Here is a 24369-nt window from a genome sequence, read left to right on the forward strand (position 1 = left end):
TAAACCATACAACGTAACTTCATGAAAACCGTAAACCATACAAAGTAACTTCATGAAAACCATCATTCCACACCTCACTGGTCCTGAAGATGATTCGGTAGATGTACTGAGATCCATGTTCTTTGCTGTCTTCCAATTTCTCCCGCTTGATGCTTATGGCCACTGGGCCCAGCTTTTCATCCACTCCAAAGTAATTCCAGTGCTCTGGGAGGACACAGTGGGAGAAGAAGTAAATCCCTGACCACAGAGGACAATTTCAGAATGGCAAATCTACTCATTCAGCGGCTCAGGCATCATCAGTAGAGACAGAAATAGTCAACATTTCATATCAACAGCCTTCCCTCACACCTCAGTGTAAACCACGGGTTCCCAACCTGGGGTTCATGGACCCCTTGCCTAATGGTACTGCTCCACGGCAGACAAAAGATTGGGAACCCCTGACATAAACTCTATTTTCCTCTCCAGGGATGTTCTCTCACTCCTTTCGATTTTTGTTGTTTTCATTTTAAATTTCCAAAAAAGGAAACCTTCCATAACAGAAAAGGTTGAATAAGTTAAGACTTCATTCCTTGGAACGTAGAAGATTGAAAGGGGATTTGATAGAGGTATACAAAATTATGAGGGATATAGATAGGGTAAATGCAAGCAGGCTTTTTCCACTGAGGTTGGGTGGGACCAAAACAAAAAGTCATGGGTTAAGGATGAAAGGTAAAAAATTTAAGGGAACAAGAGGAGAAACTTCTTCACTTAGAGGGTCATGAGAGTGTGGAACAAGCTGCCAGCACAAGTGGTGCATGCACACTTGATTTCAATATTTAAGAGAAGTTTGGATATTGATGTTAGGGGTATGGAGGGTTTTGGTCCCTGAGTAGTCAATAGAAGTAGGCAGTTTAAATGATTTTTCATGGAGTAGATAGGCCAAAGGGCCTGTTTCTATGCTGTACGTTTCTGTGACTCCATAATTTTGCATCACTGTGTAACTGTGGGGGAAAGAACAAAGTGAAACTGGGCTACTTCACAATTCTGCATCTTTTTGGGATGGGGGCCAAATACAGGTCCCACACCACCAGGTTCACCCCACAACCATCAGGTTCCTGAACTCACATGGATAATTTCAGTCACCTCAGCACTGAACTGATTCCACAATCTATGGACTCACTCCAGGGACTCTACAACTCATGTTCTCAGTATTATTCATTTACTTATTTGTTATTATTATGATTATTATTATTATTATCATCATCATCATCACTTTTTGTATTTGCACAGTTTGTTTTCTTTTGTACACTAGTTGTTTGTAAGGATTTGTGTGTAGTTCTTTATTGATTCTATTGTATTTCTTTGTTCCACTGTGAATGCCTAAAAAAAATGAATCTCAAGGTAGTAGGAAAGGGAAATTGGTCAGTATGGATGAGATGGACCGAAGGGCCTATTACCATGCTGCATAACTTGTGATTCTGCGATGTTTTGTCAAGAGAAGCACTAGACTGAAAGTGGTGGGTACCTGAATGCACTGCCAGGGATGGTAATGGAGGCAAGCGTGACAGAGGCATTTAAGACCATAAAATATAGGAGCAAAATTATGCCATTTGGCACATGGAGTCTGCATCCTTTCATCGTGACTTATCCATTTCCCTCTCAGCCCCAATCTCCTGTGAGGGCATGACCAAGCACAGAAGGTGTCAGGAACAGCTTCTTCCCCTCTGCCATCTGATTCCTAGCTTTGAACACTACCTCACTTTTTTTTAATATACAGTATTTCTGTTTTTTGCACATTTTTAAAAATCTATTCAATACACGTAATTGATTTACTTGTTTATTTATTATTATGTTTTATTTATTTATCTTGTTTTCTGTCTCTGGTAGATTATGTATTGCATTGAACTGCTGCTGCGAATTTAACAAATTTCATGTCACACGCTGGTGCTAATAAACCTGATTCTGATCCACAGCAGTCAAGGAAGACCCAGTTTGTGATGCTTGTTCACGCCACTGGACGGACTTCTGAGGTCGAGAGAACGGAACTGCCCCGGTGTAATGGCTTCCCCTCTTTAAAAACTCTCCCAAACAGGTTTCCTGTCATCGACCAACAACCACCACCATCACTCACATCAGTGGCATTAATCAAACTCACAGCTTCGTTGGATAAACAACTTAGATCTGTGATTCCAGCACCAACAGCTCCTAATGAAACTATCAGCTGCATACAATGGGAAAGGTTTTCAAGTAATTTGATGCCGATTTTTCCCCCTCTTCTGTCACAGTACAGAAACCACTCACACCTTCACACAGGGGACAGTCTGACCTTGCCCAAATAATAAATGATATTTCCTTTCTGACATCAGTATAAGGAAGGCATACTACAATGGTATGAGCTAATTGATTTCATGGTGGAGGTGTTGATCAGCCTTTCTGCTTGGGAAAGGAGTCTGAAAGAGGCCTACTGCTGTGTGGCTTGCTGTGGCATGTGGGTAGGTCTCTGTGCTCGTGTGGTGTCTCTCTTTGTTGACAAACGAAGATCTAGCCATGGTTCTGAGTTACAGATTGGACTATTGCACTTATGGACAATGGACTTTCTCAGACCTATGGTTTAAATATTCTGTGTTTTGAGCTCATTTCTTTCCGTTTTGCTATGCGAGGTGGGGGTTTGGCATCGATGTTCTTGTTATGTTTTGGGTGGGGGATGAGGGGTTTGGGTGTTGAAGATTGGGATGCTGTTCTTTTTTGTTTGGGGGTTGATTTAATGTTTCTCTCTGAACAATTTTCATTTTCTTCTTTTGTTTTGTGGCTATCTGGAGAAGACAAATCTCAGAGTTCTATATGGATACATACTTTGAAAATAAATGAACCTTTGAACCTTTTGAACCTTTGAAAGTAACTGTTTCGGAGTCTGGTGGTCCTGGCGTGGATGCTATGTAGCCTCCTCCCTGAGGGGTTTGGGACAACCTCCACTACCACTACTTCATCATCTTATGTACGGGCACTCCTGTGCCTAGCATCATTTTATGGACATACAATCAATCAATGTACAGTATATGAGCTGTCTTTCGTATATATACTTATTGTGTTTTTTATTATTGTGTTCTTTATCTTATTGTGTTTTTTTTGTGCTGCATCGGTCTGGAGTAACAATTATTTTGTTCTCCTTTACACTTGTGTACTGGAAATGACAGTAAACAACCTTGAATTTTGAGGCTTGGTTGAAGGAAAATCTCTGCATTGTGCTTCAGTGTTGGACAAATCCTACAGTGGCCAGAATTCCTAGAATTGAGTATTTGACGTAAGAAGCTGGGGCTGAGAGATTGCTCCGGGCTGTGAGCTCCATGACGATTTGTCCCGATTTCTGTGATGAACTGAGGGTGAGGCTTTGGGCCTGCACTGGCTGCTCCGGGCTTCCTGTCTATGGACTCACTTTCATTCCGAATGTGTTGCTTGCTTTTATTATTTGCACTGAAATTTATTTATCCAGCTACAGCGTGGAATAGGCCCTCTGGCCCTTCAAGCCGTGCTGCCCAGCAATCCCCCACTTTAATACCAGCCTAATCACGGGACAATTTACAATGAACCTACCAACTGGTACATCTTTGGAACATGGGAAACCCATGCAGTCATGGGGAGAACGTACAAACTCCCTACAGGCTGCGGTGGAATTGAACCCCAGTCACCTGTACTGTAAAGCGTTGTGCTAATCACTAAGCTACCGTGTCACCTACCACGATGTGTGTGTTTTCCCTCTCTGCACATCTTTTTTTAATTGTATTCTTTTGGGCTTTTTGTTCTGTGACTGCCTGTAAGCAGACAAATCTCAAGGTTCTACCATTTATATACACTTTGATAATAAATGTACTTTGAACTTTGAAGATGCCATCAGAATTTGAAAAATATTCATAGGAATGGACCTATTTCATAAAATGAAATAAACACAAGCCTGCTACTAAAGCCAAAGAGGCCACATCTACTTACTGCATTGAAGAAGGCCATTCGTCCCATTGAGTAAGCGTCAGCCCTATTCTCCCACTAATTTTCCTTCAACATTTTCCTCAGTCATATCAATGACAGATTCCACCTGTCCATAACACATCAAGGGCAATTTAGACTGGCCAATTAACTTACTCATTGGGCTTTTGAACCCTTTGACAATTTCATTTAAATTAAAACTCTCCTGGGTGTAGTTGCAATGCTTAAAGGCTCAGTGATCAATAATTCCTATTGAGCAAGTAATTGCATTTTCTATGTGAGTGAAGCAAAGCAGCAAGACTAGAATCAGAGTCATAGAACTCTCCAAGAGGATCACAACTTTGCCGTAGGGTTTGGAGGCTTGCGTGTTTCAATGACCCCAGAGAGCTATGTTGTCTGGAGTCAGGGCTTTACGCTTTGGCTCTTGGTAGGGTCACCCATGCCAAACAGGTCAAAGGGTAGAGGAAAGGCTAAGAGTGGTCCACTGGTCCTCCAGGTTCCGGGGGGGGGGGGGTTCAGCTCAGGGTTAACAACCCTGAACGGTCAAAAGCTAATTGTTATGAAAACAGCAATGAAGAATCCTAACATCTGAGTGCGACGGTATTCCTGAGTCTCCACCCGGGACTTGCATGACTGACAGTAGTGAAAACCAAGAGGAAGCTACTGACACGATGAAGGAAGCCCTGAGCACCACCAGAGATGGAGGACCTTCACTGCTGCCCTAAACACCAGCGGTGTAATAGGTAGTAAGTAAGTCATACAGCAATACAGCACAGAGTGGTGTGATCACTCAAGCTGAGTATGATGTTCTCCTAAAATGCTGTGTATTGGCTGTAGGGGCCCATCCAGGATCAACTTAACTGGGATGTTAGGGTGAATTCCCTTAGTGGAGAATGCCTGTGTGTGACTTTGCTTAACGTGGAGAGGCTGATGCACGGGCAGCCACCACTTGGTCCTTGACAGATCGGGGTCAGGGTGCAGTGGTATAGAATGCAAGACGACTGGGGACTCTAATCTGCTGCAGCCGTTGTGATGTGTCACCATCTTCTGCCAGCTCCACAGCTGAGGCCGTGCTTGGATTGATCGCTCTTTAGAACCTCGTCCTTGACCTTACCACCTTGGGTGACCTGACCAGGGGTGAAGTTCCAGGTGGCTAAGCTCTAAATCGGGGGTCCCACCCCGGGGTCCACAAACCCCTCGGTCAATGGTATGGGTCCATGGCATAAAAAGGTTGGGAAATCCTGCTCCATATGGCATTGCTCTGGGAATCTCAGGAACTCACAAGCCACCCCAGCATGACAAGATGGCAATCCTCAGAGCACTCTAGTACAGACGAAGTGCTCTTTGGCTCTATGAGAACATAGAACACAGAAATTTACAGCACATTAACCATAACCATATAACAATTACAGCACGGAAACAGGCCATCTCGGCCCTTCTAGTCCGTGCCGAACTCTTACTCTCACTTAGTCCCACCGACCTGCACTCAGCCCATAACCCTCCATTCCTTTCCTGTCCATAGAGCTATCCAATTTAACTTTAAATGACAACATCGAACCTACCTCAACCACTTCTGCTGGAAGCTCGTTCCACACAGCTACCACTCTCTGAGTAAAGAAGTTCCCCCTCATGTTACCCCTAAACTTTTGCCTTTGGCCCACAATGTTGTGCTGACCATGTAACCTACTCTAGAGTCTGCCTAAAATTTCCCCAGCACATAGCCCTCTGTTTTTCTAAGCTCTAAGAAATCAGATTTTCTAAGAATTGGATTGAGTTAAGGTTTGGGCATTACCTAATGCTGGTAGAGCCAATGGCAAAACTGATCAAGTGCAGAGGGAACAAGGAAAGACTGTGGCTGTAGGGGTGAATTGCACTGCACTGATCGAATTACTCATGGAATCGACAGTCCAACAGGCGGCAGTGAGATCTAGGCCCCAAGTGCATTGCTGGGCGGCGTGTTCTAGGCCCAGAGTGATTCACCTCAGCAGAGCCCAGGTCTATCCAGACAATATAAACACTGGCCCAGATAGACTCCTGCGGCGCTGAGGCCGTGAGGCTGCCTCCAGCTGCTGTACTTTGTGTCTGTCAGCTTTACGGCGATTTGCCCCACTAATATAATGAACTGATACTGAGGCTTTGGGCCTGCTCTGACCTGCTGGAATTTCGGATTTAAAGATTCAATTTGGTACAGAATGCTGTTGTTGTTGTTGCTTCTATTGTTTGCAGGATTTGTTTTTTTTTTCTTTCTTTGTGCGCATTGGTGGTTGGTCTTTATTTTTTTTAATTGGGTTCTCTTGGATTTCTTGTTTTGTGGGTGCCTATAAGCAGACAAATCTCAAGGTTGTATAATTTATACATTCTCTGATTATAAATCTACTTTGAATCTTTGAAATAACTCCTTTTGTGTGGTAACAACTCTGTGATTCTAAGGATGGGTGAGATTTTTCAATTTGACAGTGAGACTGAAGAAAAATAAATTTGTGTCTGTAAACTAAGAACTGACAAAGTCAGTTGCCAGTGGGCACTGTATTAGAGGATAGAACACCACAGCAAAGTAGAGGGCCTTTTTTTGGCTCATGATGCTAGGCCAACCTCATAGTCTACTTTATATTTTAACTGGGGTACAGAGGTAGACTGTTCTGCAAAGACTACTGTCCTGCACATCCATGGCTGTGTTCAAATCCCACCACAGCTGAGGAACTTAAACTCAGATAATTAAGCAGTATGAAATTAAAAAAGCTAATCACAGGAATGCCGACCACTAAACTAACTACATGGCTTTAGGAAAGAACATTGCAATGCTCTTTTGAGATGAAAATCTGTCTGCCATCAGGAAGAAGGTACAGTAGCCTCAGGACTCGTATCACCAAGTTTAGGAACAGGTATCATCAGGCGCATGTACCAGAGGGGATAACTTCACTCATCCCATCACTGAACTGTTCTCACAACCTATGGACTCATTTTGAAGGACTCTTCAACTCATATTCTCAATATTTATTGCTTGCTTGCTTGTTTGTTTGTTTATTTTTTTTTGCACATTGGGTGTTTGTCCATCTTGTTGTATGTGGTCTATTATTTTATTGTGCTTCTTGTCTCTACTATGAATGCCGGCAAGAAAATAAATCTCAAGTATGGAACGAGCTGCCAGCGCAAGCAGTGCATACAACCTCAATTTCAGTGTTTAAGAGGAGTTTAGATAGGTAGATGGAAGATAGGTGTATGGATGTCTATTGTCCGGGTGTAGGTCGATGGGATTATGTGGTTTAAATGGTTTGGCATGGACTAGATGGGCCAAATGGCTTGTTTCTGCATTGTACTTTCCAATGACGCTGACTCTATGACTCAGGACTGTATATGGTGACATATAAGTACTTCGATTATATATTTACTCTGAACTTTCTATCCATGCTAGTGGAAAAGGAAAGGAAATTGCCTTTTAAACTCACGAGAGAGCGTAGGCCATCAACTTTTTGCTGTTGATGTTTCTGTAGCAGGCAATTTCTTTTTTACGAGGTTGAGTCGTGAGCTCGATGCTCAACCCAGCACGGATAGAAAGCGTGCCAGGGAAGCCGGCTGGATTCGAACTCAGGAGCCTTCACTCCGAAGCCAGCAATGCGGACCGGCCGACCGGGGGGGGCGGGGGTAGGTTTGCCAACGCACGAGAGTAGCAGTCAAATGCGTTGTTTACCCAAAAGACTACAATGACCATGAAGCCTTGCGCGGGCACCAATGCGCATGCGCGTCACACCTGCCGATTTCCACCCCCCCCCACCCAAAGCAAATCCTTTTTGGCGATTCTGTTCGTGGGGGTGGATGTTAATCACTACCGGAATATAGGTGATAAGTGGGTAATACACTCAATTTTGTTTCTAAAAGGGTTTATCTAACAAATTTAATATTAAACACACAGCGCATATTTTCCTCGCATGGATATAATGATACGTCAATTATCAGGGGAGCTTGAAGTGTTGAACGAACTTCCAGTAGTAGCAGAAGCAGGTTCGATATGATCATTTAAAGAAAAATTGGATGGGTATATGGACAGGAAAGCAATGGAGGGTTATAGGCTGAGTGCAAGTTGGTGGGACTAGGTGAGAGTAGCGTTCGGCACGGACTAGAAGGGCCGAGATGGCCTCTTTCTGTGCTGTAATTGTTATATGGTTATACAGGCCACTTATAAGTCAATAGCATCATAACATTTTAAGTAATATTTGGATATTAAACGCACAGCACATATTTTCCCCGTATGAATATATTAAATCATTGCAACGCACCAATATCGCTGAATCAGTGGGAGCCCTGGGCTTGTTTCCCTGCAACAAGACGGTCCTATCGAGGGGTGATGGGAGACAGCGATACTCGAAGGGGGTTCCTTATGTCCAGTCTATTCCGCAATTTAGTTTTCGTTGCATTCATTACAGAAAACTCCACTTCACAGAAAAATGTTGGAAATGAAAGCAACGTTTTCACTGCTTTCGCGGCTTTCTCAGGATATTTAGCCTTGACTTTGATCCAAAATGCCGACAGAGATGTTATGTCAAACATAATTTTCAGCCCGTCGTCATTTGCAAGCTCGAGGAGTTGATCGCCTTCCCATCCTGACACGGATGACGCGCAGTCATGACCTCGCATGCGTAATGGCTGATCAGTGGCTGTGACAGGGAATGAGGAAGGGTGCAGCTGACCAAATCATATCGCTTCCTCGCGGCCCGGTAGCGCATGCTCTGCGGCCCGGTATCGGTCTGCGGTCCGGTGGTTGGGGACCGCTGCACTACGCCACCAGCTGGTCTATCCATGCTAGTCCCTTTCCTATAATACCATGTATCTTGTTAAGCAGCCTCATGGAAATCCAAGTTAACAACACCCACTGACTCTAAGAACTCCAATAGATACAGTTGAAGTCATTAGTTTACATACACACTAGCCAAATACATTTAAACTCAGTTTTTCACAATTCCTGACATTTAATCCTAGAAAACATTCCCTGTCTTAGGTCAGTTAGGATCACTACTTTATTTTAAGAATGTGAAATGTCAGAATAGTAGCAAAGAGAATGATTTATTACAGTTTTTATTTCTTTCATCACTTTCCCAGTGGGTCAGAAGTTTATATACGCTTTGTTAGTATTTGGTAGCACTGCCTTTAAATTGTTTAACTTGGTTCAAACATTTTGGGTAGCCTTCCACAAGCTCTCACAGTAAGTTGCTGGAATTTAGTTCCATTCCTCCAGACAGAACTGGTGTAACTGAGTCAGGTTTGTAGGCCTCGTTGCTCGCACACGCTTTTTCAGTTCTGCCCACAAATTTTCTATCAGATTGAGGTCAGAAAATGATGTCAAGTCTGGTTCATCCTTGGGAGCAATTTCCAAACACCTGAAGGTACCATGTTCATCTGTACAACTAATAGTACGCAAGTATAAACACCATGGGACCATGCAGCCGTCGTACCGCTCAGGAAGGAGATGCATTCTGTCTCCTAGAGATGAACGTACTTTGGCGTGAAAAGTGCAAATCAATCCCAGAGCAACAGCAAAGGACCTTGCGAAGATGCTGGAGGAAACAGGTAGACAAGTATCTATATCCACAGTAAAACGAGTTCTATATCGACATGACCTGAAAGGCTGCTCAGCAAGGAAGAAGCCACTGCTCCAGAACCACCATAAAAAAGCCAGACTACAGTTTGCAAGTGCACATGGGGACAAAGATCTTACTTTTTGGAGAAATGTCCTCTGGTCTGATGAAACAAAAATTGAACTGTTTGGCCATCATGACCATTGTTATGTTTGGAGGAAAAGGGTGAGGCTTGCAAGCCGAAGAACACCATCCCAACCGTGAAGCATGGGGGTGGCAGCATCATGTTGTGGGGGTGCTTTGCTGCAGGAGGGACTGATGCACTTCACAAAATAGATGGCATCATGAGGAAGGAAAATGATGTGGATATTCTGAAACAACATCTCAAGACATCAGCCAGGAAGTTAAAGCTCAGTCACAAATGGGTCTTCCAAATGGACAATATCCCCAAGCATACCTCCAAACTAGTGGCAAAATTGCTTAAGGACAACAAAGTCAAGGTATTGGAGTGGCCATCACACAGCCCTGACCTCAATCCAATAGAAAATTTGTGGGCAGAACTGCAAAAGCGTGTGTGAGCAAGGAGGCTTCTGACCCACTAGGAAAGCGATGAAAGAAATAAAAGCTGAAATAAATCATTCTCTCTACTATTATTCTGACATTTCACATTCTTAGAATAAAGTAGTGATCCTAACTGACCTAAGACAGGGAATGTTTTCTCGGATTAAAAGTCAGGAATTGTGAAAAACTGAGTTTAAATGTATTTGGCTAAGGTGTATGTAAACTTCTGACTTCAACTGTATGTCAGGCAAAATTTCCCTTAAGGAAACTATGCTGACTTTGGCCTATTTTATCATGTGCCTCCAAGTATCTTGAAACCCCATCCTTAACAGTCAACTCAAACATCTTCCCAACCATTGAAACCAGGCTAACTGGCCTATAATTTCCTGTCTTCTGCTTCCCTTCCTTTTTAAAAAGTGGAATTACATTTGCAATTTTCCTGTCCTTCGGAACCATTTGAGTAGCTAGTGATTCTTGAAAATCATTACAAATGCCTTTATAATCTCTTCAGCTACCTCTTTCAGAACTCTGAGGTGTAGTGCAACTGGTCCAGGTGACTTATCTATTTTCAGGCCTTTCAGCCGCTCAAGCACCTTCTCCCTAGGAATAGCAACTACACTTCCTTCTAGCTCCTGACACTCTTAAATTTCTGGCATATGGCTATAGTGCCTTCAACAGTGAAGACTGACGCAAAATATTTAATTAAGTTCACCCACCCATTACTACCTCTCCTGTGTCATTTTCCAGTTGTCCGACATCCACTCTTGCCTCTTTTACTCGTTATGTATCTGAAGAAGCTTTTGGTGTCCTCTTTTATATTACTGGCTAGCATGCCTTCATATTTCATCTTTTCTCCCTTTATTGCTTTTTAGTTACCTTCTGTTGGTTTTTAAAAGTTTCCCAATCCTCTAACTTCCCAACAATTTTTGCTCTATTATATGCCCACTCTTTTCCTTTCATGCCTCATCAAAGAAAATTTATTATCACAAGTACATATATGTAACCATACCACAAAGGTAAGATTCATTTTAACTTTTAAAATTCAATTTAGTGATACAGCCCTACTGTCCCAAAAAGACCACGCTGCCAAATTACACCAATGTGACCAATTAACCTACAAACCCATGTCTTTGGAATGTGGGAGGAAAGCAGAGCGCTTGGAGGAAATCCACACAGTCATGAGGAGTACGTACAAACTCCTTACAGTCAGCAGTGGGATTCAAACAAGGTCGCTGGTGCTCTAATAGCATTATGCTACCATGGTGCCCTTTTCTTGTGGGAATTCACAGTAAATACAAAACAACAAAACATTAACAGTAAGTAAACAAGCGATAAATATCAAGAACATGAGATGAAAAGTCCTTAAAAGTGAGTCCTTTGGTTGTGGGAACAATTCAGTCTTGGGGCAACTGAAATTGAGTGAAGTTATTGCCTTTGGTTCTAGATGGTTGAGGGGTAACATAACTGTTCTTCATACTGATAGTGTGGGTCTCTGATGACGGATGCAGCTTTCCTGTGACAACATTTCATGTGGATGTGCTCAATGGTGGGGAGGGCTTTCTCCGTGACAGATAACTGCTGCATTCACTAACAAGAGAAAATCTACAGATGCTGTAAATCTGAGCAACACCCACAAAATGCTGCAGGAACTCAGCAGGCCAGGCAGCATCTATTGAAAACCCTTCAGAAGGGTCTCAGCCCAAAACGTCAACTGTACATTTTCCACAGATGCAGCCTGGTCTGCTGAATTCCTCCAACATTTTGCGTGTGTTGCTGCAACCACGAAATTGAAGAGGTTTCAAGTATAAATTCTATGGAATTGCAATATGGAATACCCGCCATTTTAAGCAACACACATAAAATGCTGGAGGAACTCGGCAGGCCAGGCAGGATTTTCTCTTGTTTGTTACCCACCACTTTATCCTGGTGACATCTGGGCACTGAACACAAGGTGGAGGAACTGTTTAGAGAGAGAGGGCTGTAGTCACATTGATGCCTACAGTGTTCAGCAGAACAACACAGAACACAACAACAGAAAAACAAGCTCTGTTTCTCCCTCCCACCACTGAAATACATACAGTCCTTAAATCCCAGGAGTGAAGCTAGCAGACAAGAGCACACAGCTTGGTTACTCTACCTTTTCCGTGGAAATAATCTTGGTAGTATCTGGCTCCACGGTCCACGTGCTCGATACTGAAGTGCTTTAATCTCTCGTGCCGCAGTTGCAATTCCTTTGGCACCTCAAGCACAGATACACTCGCGTTTGTGCAGTACGGGTTCCACACCATCTTTGGAAAACCACCTTCACAGTCTACACTCAGGCCAGCATCGATGCTGGCCTTTGACAGGCTGATGTCCCGCTCGTTCGTACCACCTGTCTCGTTACGGAAGTGAGGGCAATTTAGGAGCAGATCATTGCAGTTGCTGTCGCCCAGATCAGGTTCCAAGTCCTCTTTGCCATTCACCTCCTCAGTGCTGGTAAAGTTGGAATCCAAGTTTCCCTGAGCAAGAGAGCGTGATGCGGCCAGCGAGGCAGCCGAGGCAGCAGAAGCCCCAGTAGTGGTATTCCTCCGGTGGGCCACATAGTTTCGGTTGCTCACCACCTCGTTGAGGTCGAACAGTATGCTTTGAACGTCAAAATGCCCAAAGCTCTTCTGACAAACCCACGGCTTACTGCTGTCCTGGGACCTACTGTCTTCGTGGTCCGAGCTCGGCTGCCCTGGCTCCTGCTCACTTCTGCTGCTGCGCAGTTTCTTCAAGATGGACTCGCCGCTTTCATTCCGCAGCTGCTTCTTGCGCGATTTCTCCCGGTCTTTGTGCGCATTCTTTGGTTCGAGCCTCTGAGATGATTCGCTCCGGCTATCGTCGGCCTTGGTGCTGCCTTCCAGACTGAGACAGGAAGCCCTGCTCGGGTCGACCCGCAGCAATTGCTTGAGGTCTTCCGGCACAGAGCTCCGCTGATCGGTCTTCTCATTTCTGAACTCTTTCAACATGTCAAAGAAGCTTTCAGTAGCCACTCCATGAACGTCAATGGATGAAGTGCTGCCATATTCCCTTAGGGGAAGCATTCCACTCCCATGTTTGGTCCCTTTATAGTCTAGGGCTCCTTCACCATCATACTCATTGAGAGTCACCTCACTGTTACTTCGCATTCTCAGTGAAACAAACATCTTGGTTGGAGACCGAGGCCATCCCTCCTGAAACTCTACTTCCTTGGCTTTTCCTTGAGGTTTGCGGGAGAGGCTTTGAGCCCAAGGGGCTTGAGGAGTACTTTGACAGCTCGGATAACACTGACCATTATGAAAGCCTCGTGCCGTATCTACCATGGGTCCATCCAAGTCCATTGCTGTGCTCCCTGTGGAATCCTTTGTTACATCCTGTTTTGGAGGCCAGTCAGCGATGCGAGCTCGGACTCCCATTTTTGGCATGGCGGGTGCAGAACTTGCCCGCAGCACGTTCTCTCCCTGACCGCACACATTCCCGTTCTGGGCCCTGAATGGAGGTGCATAGTAATCGCATGTGCCCGTGGAGGCAAGGACTTCAATGCCGGCCGTAACAATTCCACCGACCTCCACCTTTTCATTTTGAACAGGCCTATAGCTTGTCATAGTCCGTCAACATGCAGTCGCGCAAGCAGCAACAGAAAGATCCCAGTCATTTCCTTGGCTGACAGAAGCCACTTGTTCAAGCTTCAAACAGAACCAATTCCAACAAGCAGAGATGGGATTAAGGAGCAGCTATGCTATATATCGGGATCAGCCATAACTTTTCATATTTCCTTGTCATCCACATGTCAATTGTTTTTGTGCAGCAGCGGAAAGAATCGATGAGACCAAAGATGGGAAAACCAAGACTGGATGAAGTTCAGTTAATTCTAAATACTCCCCATGTGCCGTTTGGCAGATTGACCAAGGCGTGGCATTGGATTCTTTAACCAGATGGAGATCGATGTAATCCTGCAAAAAGAATAGAATAATTGATTATCACTTCATAACAAAGACACTGAAATCCAAAATTAAACATTTTTGATGCATTTGTTGGTTTGGGTGCAACAAGAGGAATCAAGTAGAATGGTTGGCACGCAGAGAGTCGAGAGAGTGGAAATGCCCCAGTACAACAGCGCTTCCATTTTAAAAACTCCTCCGCCCAGGTCTCCTGTCATCGTTGGGTATGGTGGACAACCACCACAACGTACAGCTCACAAGTTTTTCTTGCACTTGATCTAATTTGATTCTTATATTTCCAACAGGCGGAGCCAGCTCCTTGTCTACTCCCAGGCTTTTCTGACTGAAATATGATCCAAAATACTCAAACAAATTTTATTGAGACATCTCATTGTAACCTTTATTGAGAAACACTTTCTGTGATATCACATACCATGAATTGGGAGGCAAATCATAAACATACTGGAAAAGGCCAAACGGCACCCAAACCAGGAAGACTAATCTCAAAAATAGTTACTTCCCCCAACCTGGCAGGCTGAATAACATCTCCACCCATTAACCCACCACACCAACACTACATCTCCCAAGAGGACCACGACTATGCTGCAGAGTTTGGAGACCCGGAGAGCTCTGCTGGCTACAGTCAGGACTTTATGCTTTGGCCCTTGCTAGGGATACCCATGCAAAACAGATCAAAGGGTAAAGGTCAGACTAAGAGTGGTCCACCAGCCCTTCAGGTTTGGGAGTTCAGCTCGGTACTAACAACCCTGACTGGTAAAAACAGAATCATTATGGATACAGTAACGAAGAATCCTTCTACATCTGTTGCAATGATATTCCTGAGTCACCACCCGGGACTTGCATGACTAACACGATGAAGGAAGTCATGAACACTGTCAGAGATTGAGGACCTTCATTGCTGCCCTAAACACCAGCAGCATAACAGGCAGTAAGTAATTACCACCACTACATACATATCACATAGCGTCATTTTATACGTTCAGTCTCTGTATATAACAGTTACTTGAAAATTGTATTTTTATAGGAGTGCTTTTATACTTATACGGGAGGCGGAGATACGTCTCTAACAGAGGAGGTATAAGGCACCCCTTCCCCCGCTAGTCTGCAGGTCACCCTCGGGCAAGGTGTATCACCTGCTTAGCACCCCCCCCCCCCGATCAGGATGGCGTGAAGCCATATGAGCAGCTGGTGCATATCACAAGTCCTGGTTATGCGATCACTGACGCCAAGCAGACAATCTCTGAAGAGTACTGATAATATTGATAATGACTGGGGGGGGGGGGGTGAGGGGGAGGGGGAGTCACCGGTCTTGTAAAGACACTGCCTGGAAGAAGGCAATGGTAAACCACTTCTGTAGAAAAATTTACCAAGAATGACTGTGGTCATAGTGAAGACTATGACCACACACGTCATACGACGTAGCACAAAATGACACCTTCATATGACACAGCACATGACGTTATGTTCTTTATGCTTTTTATGCTCCATCAGATTCGCGGTAACAATCATTTTGTTCTCTTTTACACTCGTGAACTGAAGAATGGCAATAAGCAATCTTGAATCTTGAATTTGGGATATTGATAGATTTTGGTGCTTGGTCTATGGATTGAGCAATCCCATCACCTGAGTTACTTCCTGCTGACCTAATCTCTCCAACATACCCGTCCTGATTCTCCTAACACCCACTCACACCAAGGGGCAATTTACAAAAGCTAATTAATGGACTGGCCAACACGAATTTGAAATATGGGTGGATATGAGACCATCACTAGGAAACACTGCAGTCACATACAGAATGTGCAAAGAATAGGCCGTTTGGATTCAGAACTAGCTTTCCCATAAAAGGGGGTAGTGGTCAATAGGACTTATTCTGGCTGAAACTCTGTGACTAGCGGTGCATTTTTCTTTAACAAAGTAAACTTTATTTACAAAAAACTATTTATAAGAATAAACCATTTCATGGCTTTCCATTCTTCACAGACACATTCAATGCTTTTCCTACACTGCTGCCACTCGTGTGCCACTCTTGGTTTTTATATGAAATGCTACAATCACTGAGGTGTTTCCTCGCTCCACCCGGCCCCTCGCAGTGGCTGCACCAAACTTCAGTGCATCCCTCAACAGATAATCCTGCAGCCTGGAATATATCAGTCGGCAGCATTCCTCCACGGACATCTCGATGTGCTGGTAGACCAACAAGTTTTGGGCCAACCGAGGGACGTCATTCACCAAGTTGCTATTCTGCCAGCAGCTCCTGATGTCTGTCTCCATGTGGTTGTCCGGGAACAGCCCGTAGATCAGAGAGCTCTCTGCCACGCAGCTGCCGGGGATGAAATGCAACACAAGCCCTTTCATCTTCCTCCACATCTCCTTTGCAAAACCACAGTGTGTGAAAAGGTGAGTTACTGTTTCGTCCCCACTGCAGTCATCCCGCACGTAGCAAGTTGTGGGGACGATGCTCTGGGCATGCAGGAAGGATCTGACTGGGAGGGCCCCTCTCACCCCCAGCCAGGCCAGGTCCTGGTGCCTGTTGGTGAGGCCTAGCGATGAGGCATCTGCCAGATGGTCTGGACAGTCTGCTCAGGGGACCACCCTACTAAGTCCATTGTGTCCTTTTCCTGCAGTGACTGCAGGACATTCCCTGTTGATTACCGCCTCATGGGCTCGTGAGCAAGGCTGTTAGTAGGCGAGAACTTTCCCACGAACGACAGGTAGTGTGTCAACATTCAGCTGACTATGACGTTGTGTGGTAACAGGGCCAAAGCGATCTTTTGCAACCTGGGGGACAGGCAGAACCTCAGCATGCCATGGTACTTGGTGCCAAACACACAGCCTGATGCAGCCACTCACTAAGGTGGTAATCAGCGTGAGGGCGACACTGGAACGACATTTCAAATCTACCGTCTGCCCTCATTGTCCAGGGACTTGTGCATGGTGACCCATCTGACCCACTCTATCTTGGATCCCCAGATGAAACTGAAGACCGCCTGGGTGATTCCCAAGCTGGAGGGACAGGGGATGGACCACACCTGTGCCGAGTACTGGGAAGGTACGCTCAGACACAGAGGGCCTGTGCGCACTCTTAGCTAAGTGTCTGATTGTTGAATATTTAGTTTTGTAGTCTGTGTAACTTTGGGGAGACTTGGATGTTTGATCAAATCTTTTACTGTTGGTAAATAAATGATTAATATGCTTATTCGTAGTCAATGTTTTCTGCCTCACTCACCAAACCCATGAACCTGCATATGTATATGTACATTACATATGTACATAGGATGTTGAACAGTACGGTATATTACAGGTCCTTTGTCCTACGATGCTGTACTGAACTTTTAACCTACTCTAAACTCAATCTAGCACTTCCCTCCCACGTTGCCCTCCATTTTTCTAACATTCATGTACCTTTCTTAAATGCCTGTAATGTATCTGCCTCTACCACCACTCCTGGCTGCTCGTTCCACACACCCATACTCTCGGTGTAAGAAACCTCCTGTCTGACATTCCCCCTTATAGCTTCCTCCAATCAACTTAAAATGATGTCCCCTCATATTAGCTACTCCGCCCTGGGAGATTGTCTCTGGCTGTTCACTCCATCTACGCCTCACATCATCTTGTACACCTCTGTCAAGTTGCCTCTCATCCTCCTTCACTCCAAAGAGAAAAGCCCTAATTCGCTCAACCTATCCTCATAAGACACGCTCTCTAATCCAGGTATCATCGTGGTTAAGTGTCCTCTGTACCCTCTCTAAAGCTTTCATATCCTTTCTATAATGAGGCAATGAGAAGTGAACACAACACTCCAAGTGTGGTCTATCCCGGGCTTATAGAGTTGCAACGTTACCTCTTGGGCTCAATCTCCTGTATTACGAATAACCTATCCTGGACCCAACATATCCTGACAATACACACAAAATGCTGGAGGAACTCAGCAGGCCAAGCAGCATCTTTGGAAAAAAGTACAGTTGATGTTTTGGGCTGAAACACTTCAGCAAGACTGGAGAAAAAAAGCTGAGGAGTAGATTTGAAAGGTGGGAGAGAGAAATGCCAGGCGAAGGGTGAACCTGGGGGGGGGAGCGGCGGAGGATGAAGCAAGGAGCTAGGTGAAGGAGACAGAAGGCCATGGAGGAAGGAAGAAAGGGTGGGGGGGGGAGCACCAGAGGGAGGTGATGGGCAAGCAAGGAGATAACGTGAAAGAGGGATAAGGGGATGGGAAATGCTGAAGGGGGTGGTGGAGGCATTGCTGGAAGTTTGAGAAATTGATGTTCATGCTATCAGGTTGGAGGCTACCCAAATGAAATATAAGGTGTTGTCCCAACATATCATTGTAGCTTGGTTTGTCATCTAAAACATTCAAAAATTTCTACATATGTACCGTGGAGAGCATTCTGACTAGCTGCATCATTGTCTGGTATTGGGGATGGGGGGTGCAACTGGGCTGGATTAAAGTAAGCTGCAGACAGTTGTAAAATTAGTCAGCTCCATCATGGACGCTAGCCTCCATAGTATCCAAGACATCTTCAAGGAGCGATGCCTCAAAAAAGGGGCATCCATCATTAAGGACCCTCATCACCCAGGTCATGCCATGTTCTCATTGCTACCATCAGGAAGAAAGTACAGGAGCCTGAAGGCACACACTCAACGATTCAGGAACAGCTTCTTCCTCTTTGTCGTCTAATTTCTGAATGGACATTGGACCCATGAACACTACCTCACTACTTTTTTTAATTTCTGTTTTTGCATTACTTATTTAACTATTTTACGTATATATTTACTTTAAATCACTGTTTTTTCTGTATTTATCATGTATTGCATTATACTGCTGCTGCAAAAATAACAAGTTTCATGACATTTGCCGGTAATATGAAATCTGATTCTGACAACCCGTACGCCTTCTTAAAAACCCTGTCAACTTGCACGGCAACCTAGAGGGATTTATGGATGTTTCTTTCTGTTTTTCTTTCTTTCTCTCTCATTCTCATCCATCCCTAATTTACACAAATATCAAAAAATAAGGTAGGTTCTTTCACAAGTTGTCCCAGCTGAGAATACCAAAATGAACCTCCACAATACGCTTTGAGCTCATAAGTGCAAGTTTCATCTTGACAAGGATGTGAACCACCCAGCCACATATTTGCCTTATTGTTTAAGAATCGATTCAGTAATCCTGCTTTCCCACAACTGCTAAACAAGATTGCTGCTGAAAGATGTCTGGCGATCGGAGGTGGTGCTGTTTATAGTAATCTCTTAGGAGCAGGCCAGTGCAGACCTGCTTCTAACTTTGGACAATGTGAGTCAGTGGACTTGGTTGGTTCAGGTTCCAAGGTGCAGACAGCAAGTCGTGCCAATGTACAGCTATTTACCAAGAATAAATCTGCAGCCTTTTGTCTTCTGTGCTGCAGCACAAGTCATCTAGATGACATATTTATTAGTTACATACATCAAAGTTGCCAAGCAGCATCTATAGGAAGAGGCGCAGTCGACGTTTCAGGCCGAGACCCTTCGTCAGGACTATTTATTAGTTATTTCCAAAATACTCCCACCTACCAATGGCGGAAAAGACAGAGTGGAATTTTGTTGGCGTTTGCTGGGAGGAGGCTGTGTAGCAACCACATCGGCGCACCAGAATGAAAAACAGTTTCTTTCCCAAGCAGTAAGGCTGATCAACACATCCATCCACTAACCCACCACCTCCACACTCCCAACCATCACTACTTTATCATTTCCTGTCAGAGTCACATTATGTGCCTAGCATCACTTTATGGACATATAATCAATATATGCATACAAGTTATCTTATGTATTTATATTTATTGTGTTCTTTATCTTGCTTTTTTTTGTGCTGCTTCAGATCTAGAGTAACAAGTATTTCATTCTCACTTACACTAGTGCCCTCCAAGAGGATTACAACCTTGTCCTTGGGTTTGGAGGCTGTGTGCCTCAATGACCCGCAAAGCCATGTTGGCTGGAGTCAAAGCTTTATGCTTTGGCTTTTGGTAGAGACTAGACTAAGAGTGGTCCATCGGTCCTCCAGGTTCAGGGGTTCAGTTCAGGGATAACAACCCTGACTGGTCAAACAAAATTGTTTAGGAAGCAGCAATGGAGATTCCTTCTGCAGCTGAGTGTGACGGTATTCCTGAGTCTCCACCTGGGACTTGCGTGACTGACAGTAGTGAAAACTGAGAGAATGCTCCTGACACAATGAAGGAAGCCCTGAACACTAGCAGAGGGGAAGGACCTTCATTGCCGCCCAGCAGTGTGATGGGCAGTAAGATACACTTGTGTCCTAGAAATTACATTAAACAATCTTGAATCCTGCTTGCAATCTGCTCATACACAACTACATGACCCTATGACATGGCTGATCTCATCACCAACAAAGTTGAGCAGGTCTACAGAGAGGATATGGAAGTGTGGTAGTTAAAACTGTCAGATGCATCGTTGGCACCAGCCCACCCGCCGTCAAAGGCATATATATAGTAAGGTGCTGGAAATGGGCCAGCAGTGTCATGAAGGATACCCCCCACCCTGCTCACGGACTGTTTGTCCCACTCCCATCAGGGAGGATGCTACATAGCATCCACACCAGGACCACCAGACTCAAAAACAGTTACTTTCCCCAATCCATCAGACTGATCAACACCTCCACTCATTAACCCAACACTACACACCCCCAACCACCACTACTTTATTATTTCTTGTCAGAATCACCTGATGTACAGGTACTCATGTCCAACGTCACTTTATGTACATATAATCTTATGTATTTAAATGTACTGTGTTTTAAATTGTTCTTTCTGTTTATTGCGTTTTTTATGCTGCATCAGATCCGGAGTAACAATCACTTTGTTCACCTTTACACATGTGTACTGAACAATGACAATAAACAATCGTGAATCTTGAAAGCCCTAACCTATTCAACCTTTCTCTATAACAAAGGTCCTCTAGTCCTGGCAACATCCTTGTAAATTTTGTCCATATTTTTTTCAATTGTACTGCTCTTTCCTGCATTGTAGGTGACTAGAACTGGACATAATACTATAAACTTGGCCCCACCAACGTCTTATATATTACTTGAACATGAGATCACAGAGGTACACCGAGTCCAAACTTGCAACAAAAGATCTCTTCAGCCTTGAAAAAACAGAATGCAAGTTATTGCTTTATTTCTAAAATACCTAATTCAGGAACAATAAGATGGAAGATGGAACTTAATGGAGAGAAGTGCGAAGTGTTGCACTTTGGTAGCACCTTACACAGTGAATGGAAGGACACAGAGCAATGTGGTAGAACAGAGGGATCTGGAAATACATGTCCATAATGCATTGAAAGTAATGTCACAAGTAGATAGGGTCATAAAGAAAGCTTTTGGCACACTAACCTTCATAAATCAATGTACTGAGTACAGGACATGGGATCTAATATTGAAGTTGTATAAGACATTGGCCAGGCCTAATATGGAGTACTGTGTGCAGTTTTCATCACCTACCTACAGGAAAGATGTAAATAAGTGAATGCAAGCAGGCTTTTTCCACTGAGGCAAGGGGAGAAAAAAACCAGAGGACATGGGTTAAGGGTGAAGGGGGAAAAGTTTAAAGGGAACATTGGGGGGGAGCTTCTTCACACAGAGAGTGCTGGGAGTGTGGAATGAGCTGCCAGACGAGGTGGTAAATGCGGGTTCTTTTTTAACATTTAAGAATAAATTGGACAGATACATGGATGGGAGGTGTATGGAGGGATACGGTCCGTGTGCAGGTCAGTGGGACTAGGCAGAAAATGGTTCGGCACAGCCAAGAAAGGCCAAAAGGCCTGTTTCTGTGCTGTAGTTTTTCTATGGTTTCTTTCTTTCTATAAGGTTGAAAAAGTACAGAGAAAATTTACAAGGACATTACCGGGACTGGAGGACCTGAGTTATAAGGAAAGATGGAATAGGTTTGGACTTTATTCCTTGGCACGTAGGAGAATGAGGCGAGACTTGATTGAGGTAAACAAAATGATGAGGGGTATACATAGGGTAAATGCAAGCAGGCTTTTTCCCCACTGAGGTTGGGTGGGATTCTAACTAGAGGTCATAGGTTAAGAGTGAAAGGTAAAAAGTTGAAGGGGAAAATGTTTATGAGTGGAAACCTCCTTCCTCAGAGGGTCGTGAGAGTGTGGAATGAGCTGCCAGTGCAAGTGGTGCATGTGAGCTCAATTTCAACATTTATGAGAAGTTCAGAAGGTAGAAACATAGAAACATAGAAAATAGGTACAGGAGTAGGCCATTCGGCCCTTCGAGCCTGCATCGCCATTTATTATGATCATGGCTGATCATCCAACTCAGAACCCTGCACCAGCCTTCCCTCCATACTCCCTGATCCCCGAAGCCACAAGGGCCATATCTAACTCCCTCTTAAATATAGCCAATGAACTGGCCTCAACTGTTTCCTGTGGCAGAGAATTCCACAGATTCACCACTCTCTGTGTGAAGTTTTTCCTAATCTCGGTCCTAAAAGGCTTCCCCTTTATCCTCAAACGGTGACCCCTCATTCTGGACTTCCCCAACATCGGGAACAATCTTCCTGCATCTAGCCTGTCCAATCCCTTTAGGATTTTATACGTTTCAATCAGATCCCCCCTCAATCTTCTAAATTCCAACGAGTACAAGCCCAGTTCATCCAGTCTTTCTTCATATGAAAGTCCTGCCATCCCAGGAATCAATCTGGTGAACCTTCTTTGTACTCCCTCTATGGCAAGGATGTCTTTCCTCAGATTAGGGGACCAAAACTGCACACAATACTCCAGGTGTGGTCTCACCAAGGCCTTGTACAACTGCAGTAGTACCTCCCTGCTCCTGTACTCGAATCCTCTCGCTATAAATGCCAGCATACCATTCACCCTCTTCACCGCCTGCTGTACCTGCATGCCCACTTTCAATGACTGGTGTATAATGACACCCAGGTCTCGTTGCACCTCCCCTTTTCCTAATCGGCCACCATTCAGATAATAATCTGTTTTCCTAGTTTTGCCACCAAAGTGGATAACTTCACATTTATCCACATTAAATTGCATCTGCCATGAATTTGCCCACTCACCCAACCTATCCAAGTCACTCTGCATCCTCCTCACAGCTAACACTGCCACCCAGCTTCGTGTCATCCGCAAACTTGGAGATGCTGCATTTAATTCCCTCATCCAAGTCATTAATATATATTGTAAACAACTGGGGTCCCAGCACTGAGCCTTGCGGTACCCCACTAGTCACCGCCTGCCATTCTGAAAAGGTCCCGTTTATTCCCACTCTTTGCTTCCTGTCTGCTAACCAATTCTCTATCCACATCAATACCTTACCCCCAATACCGTGTGCTTTAAGTTTGCACACTAATCTCCTGTGTGGGACCTTGTCAAAAGCCTTTTGAAAATCCAAATATACCACATCCACTGGTTCTCCCCTATCCACTCTACTAGTTACATCCTCAAAAAATTCTATGAGATTCGTCAGACATGATTTTCCTTTCACAAATCCATGCTGACTTTGTCCGATCATTTCACCGCTTTCCAAATGTGCTGTTATCACATCTTTGATAACTGACTCCAGCAGTTTCCCCACCACCGACGTTAGGCTAACCGGTCTATAATTCCCCGATTTCTCTCTCCCTCCTTTTTTAAAAAGTGGGGTTACATTAGCCACCCTCCAATCCTCAGGAACTAGTCCAGAATCTAACGAGTTTTGAAAAATTATCACTAATGCATCCACTATTTCTTGGGCTACTTCCTTAAGCACTCTGGGATGCAGACCATCTGGCCCTGGGGATTTATCTGCCTTCAATCCCTTCAATTTACCTAACACCACTTCCCTACTAACATGTATTTCACTAAGTTCCTCCATCCCACTGGACCCTCCGTCCCCTACTATTTCTGGAAGATTATTTATGTCCTCCTTAGTGAAGACAGAACCAAAGTAATTATTCAATTGGTCTGCCATGTCCTTGCTCCCCATAATCAATTCACCTGTTTCTGTCTGTAGGGGACCCACATTTGTCTTTACCAGTCTTTTCCTTTTTACATATCTATAAAAGCTTTTACAGTCAGTTTTTATGTTCCCTGCCAGTTTCCTCTCATAATCTTTTTTCCCCTTCCTAATTAAGCCCTTTGTCCTCCTCTGCTGAACTCTGAATTTCTCCCAGTCCTCAGGTGAGCCACTTTTTCTGGCTAATTTGTATGCTTCTTCTTTGGAATTGATACTATCCCTAATTTCTCTTGTCAGCCACGGGTGCACTACCTTCCTTGATTTATTCTTTTGCCAAACTGGGATGAACAATTGTTGTAGTTCATCCATG

The 24369-nt window shown here is 44.3% G+C and overlaps 1 protein-coding gene across 16 annotated transcripts in view; it reads right to left on the bottom strand.

The window, feature by feature from the left end:
• Positions 1-24369, bottom strand: part of sipa1l3 (signal-induced proliferation-associated 1 like 3) — a 415438-nt gene that overhangs the window by 180818 nt on the left and 210251 nt on the right. For all 16 annotated transcript variants that reach the window (XM_063063512.1, XM_063063522.1, XM_063063516.1 and 13 more), the window contains 2 exons: positions 12226-14044; positions 74-204 (listed from right to left, as the gene is read on the bottom strand). In XM_063063512.1, the coding sequence (XP_062919582.1) occupies positions 74-204; positions 12226-13696 (1602 nt within the window). In that variant the 5' untranslated portion in view covers positions 13697-14044. The remainder of the gene's footprint in view (positions 1-73; positions 205-12225; positions 14045-24369) is intronic.

This window comes from Mobula hypostoma, chromosome 12, assembly GCF_963921235.1.
Source record: "Mobula hypostoma chromosome 12, sMobHyp1.1, whole genome shotgun sequence".
Classification (NCBI taxonomy): domain Eukaryota; kingdom Metazoa; phylum Chordata; class Chondrichthyes; order Myliobatiformes; family Myliobatidae; genus Mobula; species Mobula hypostoma.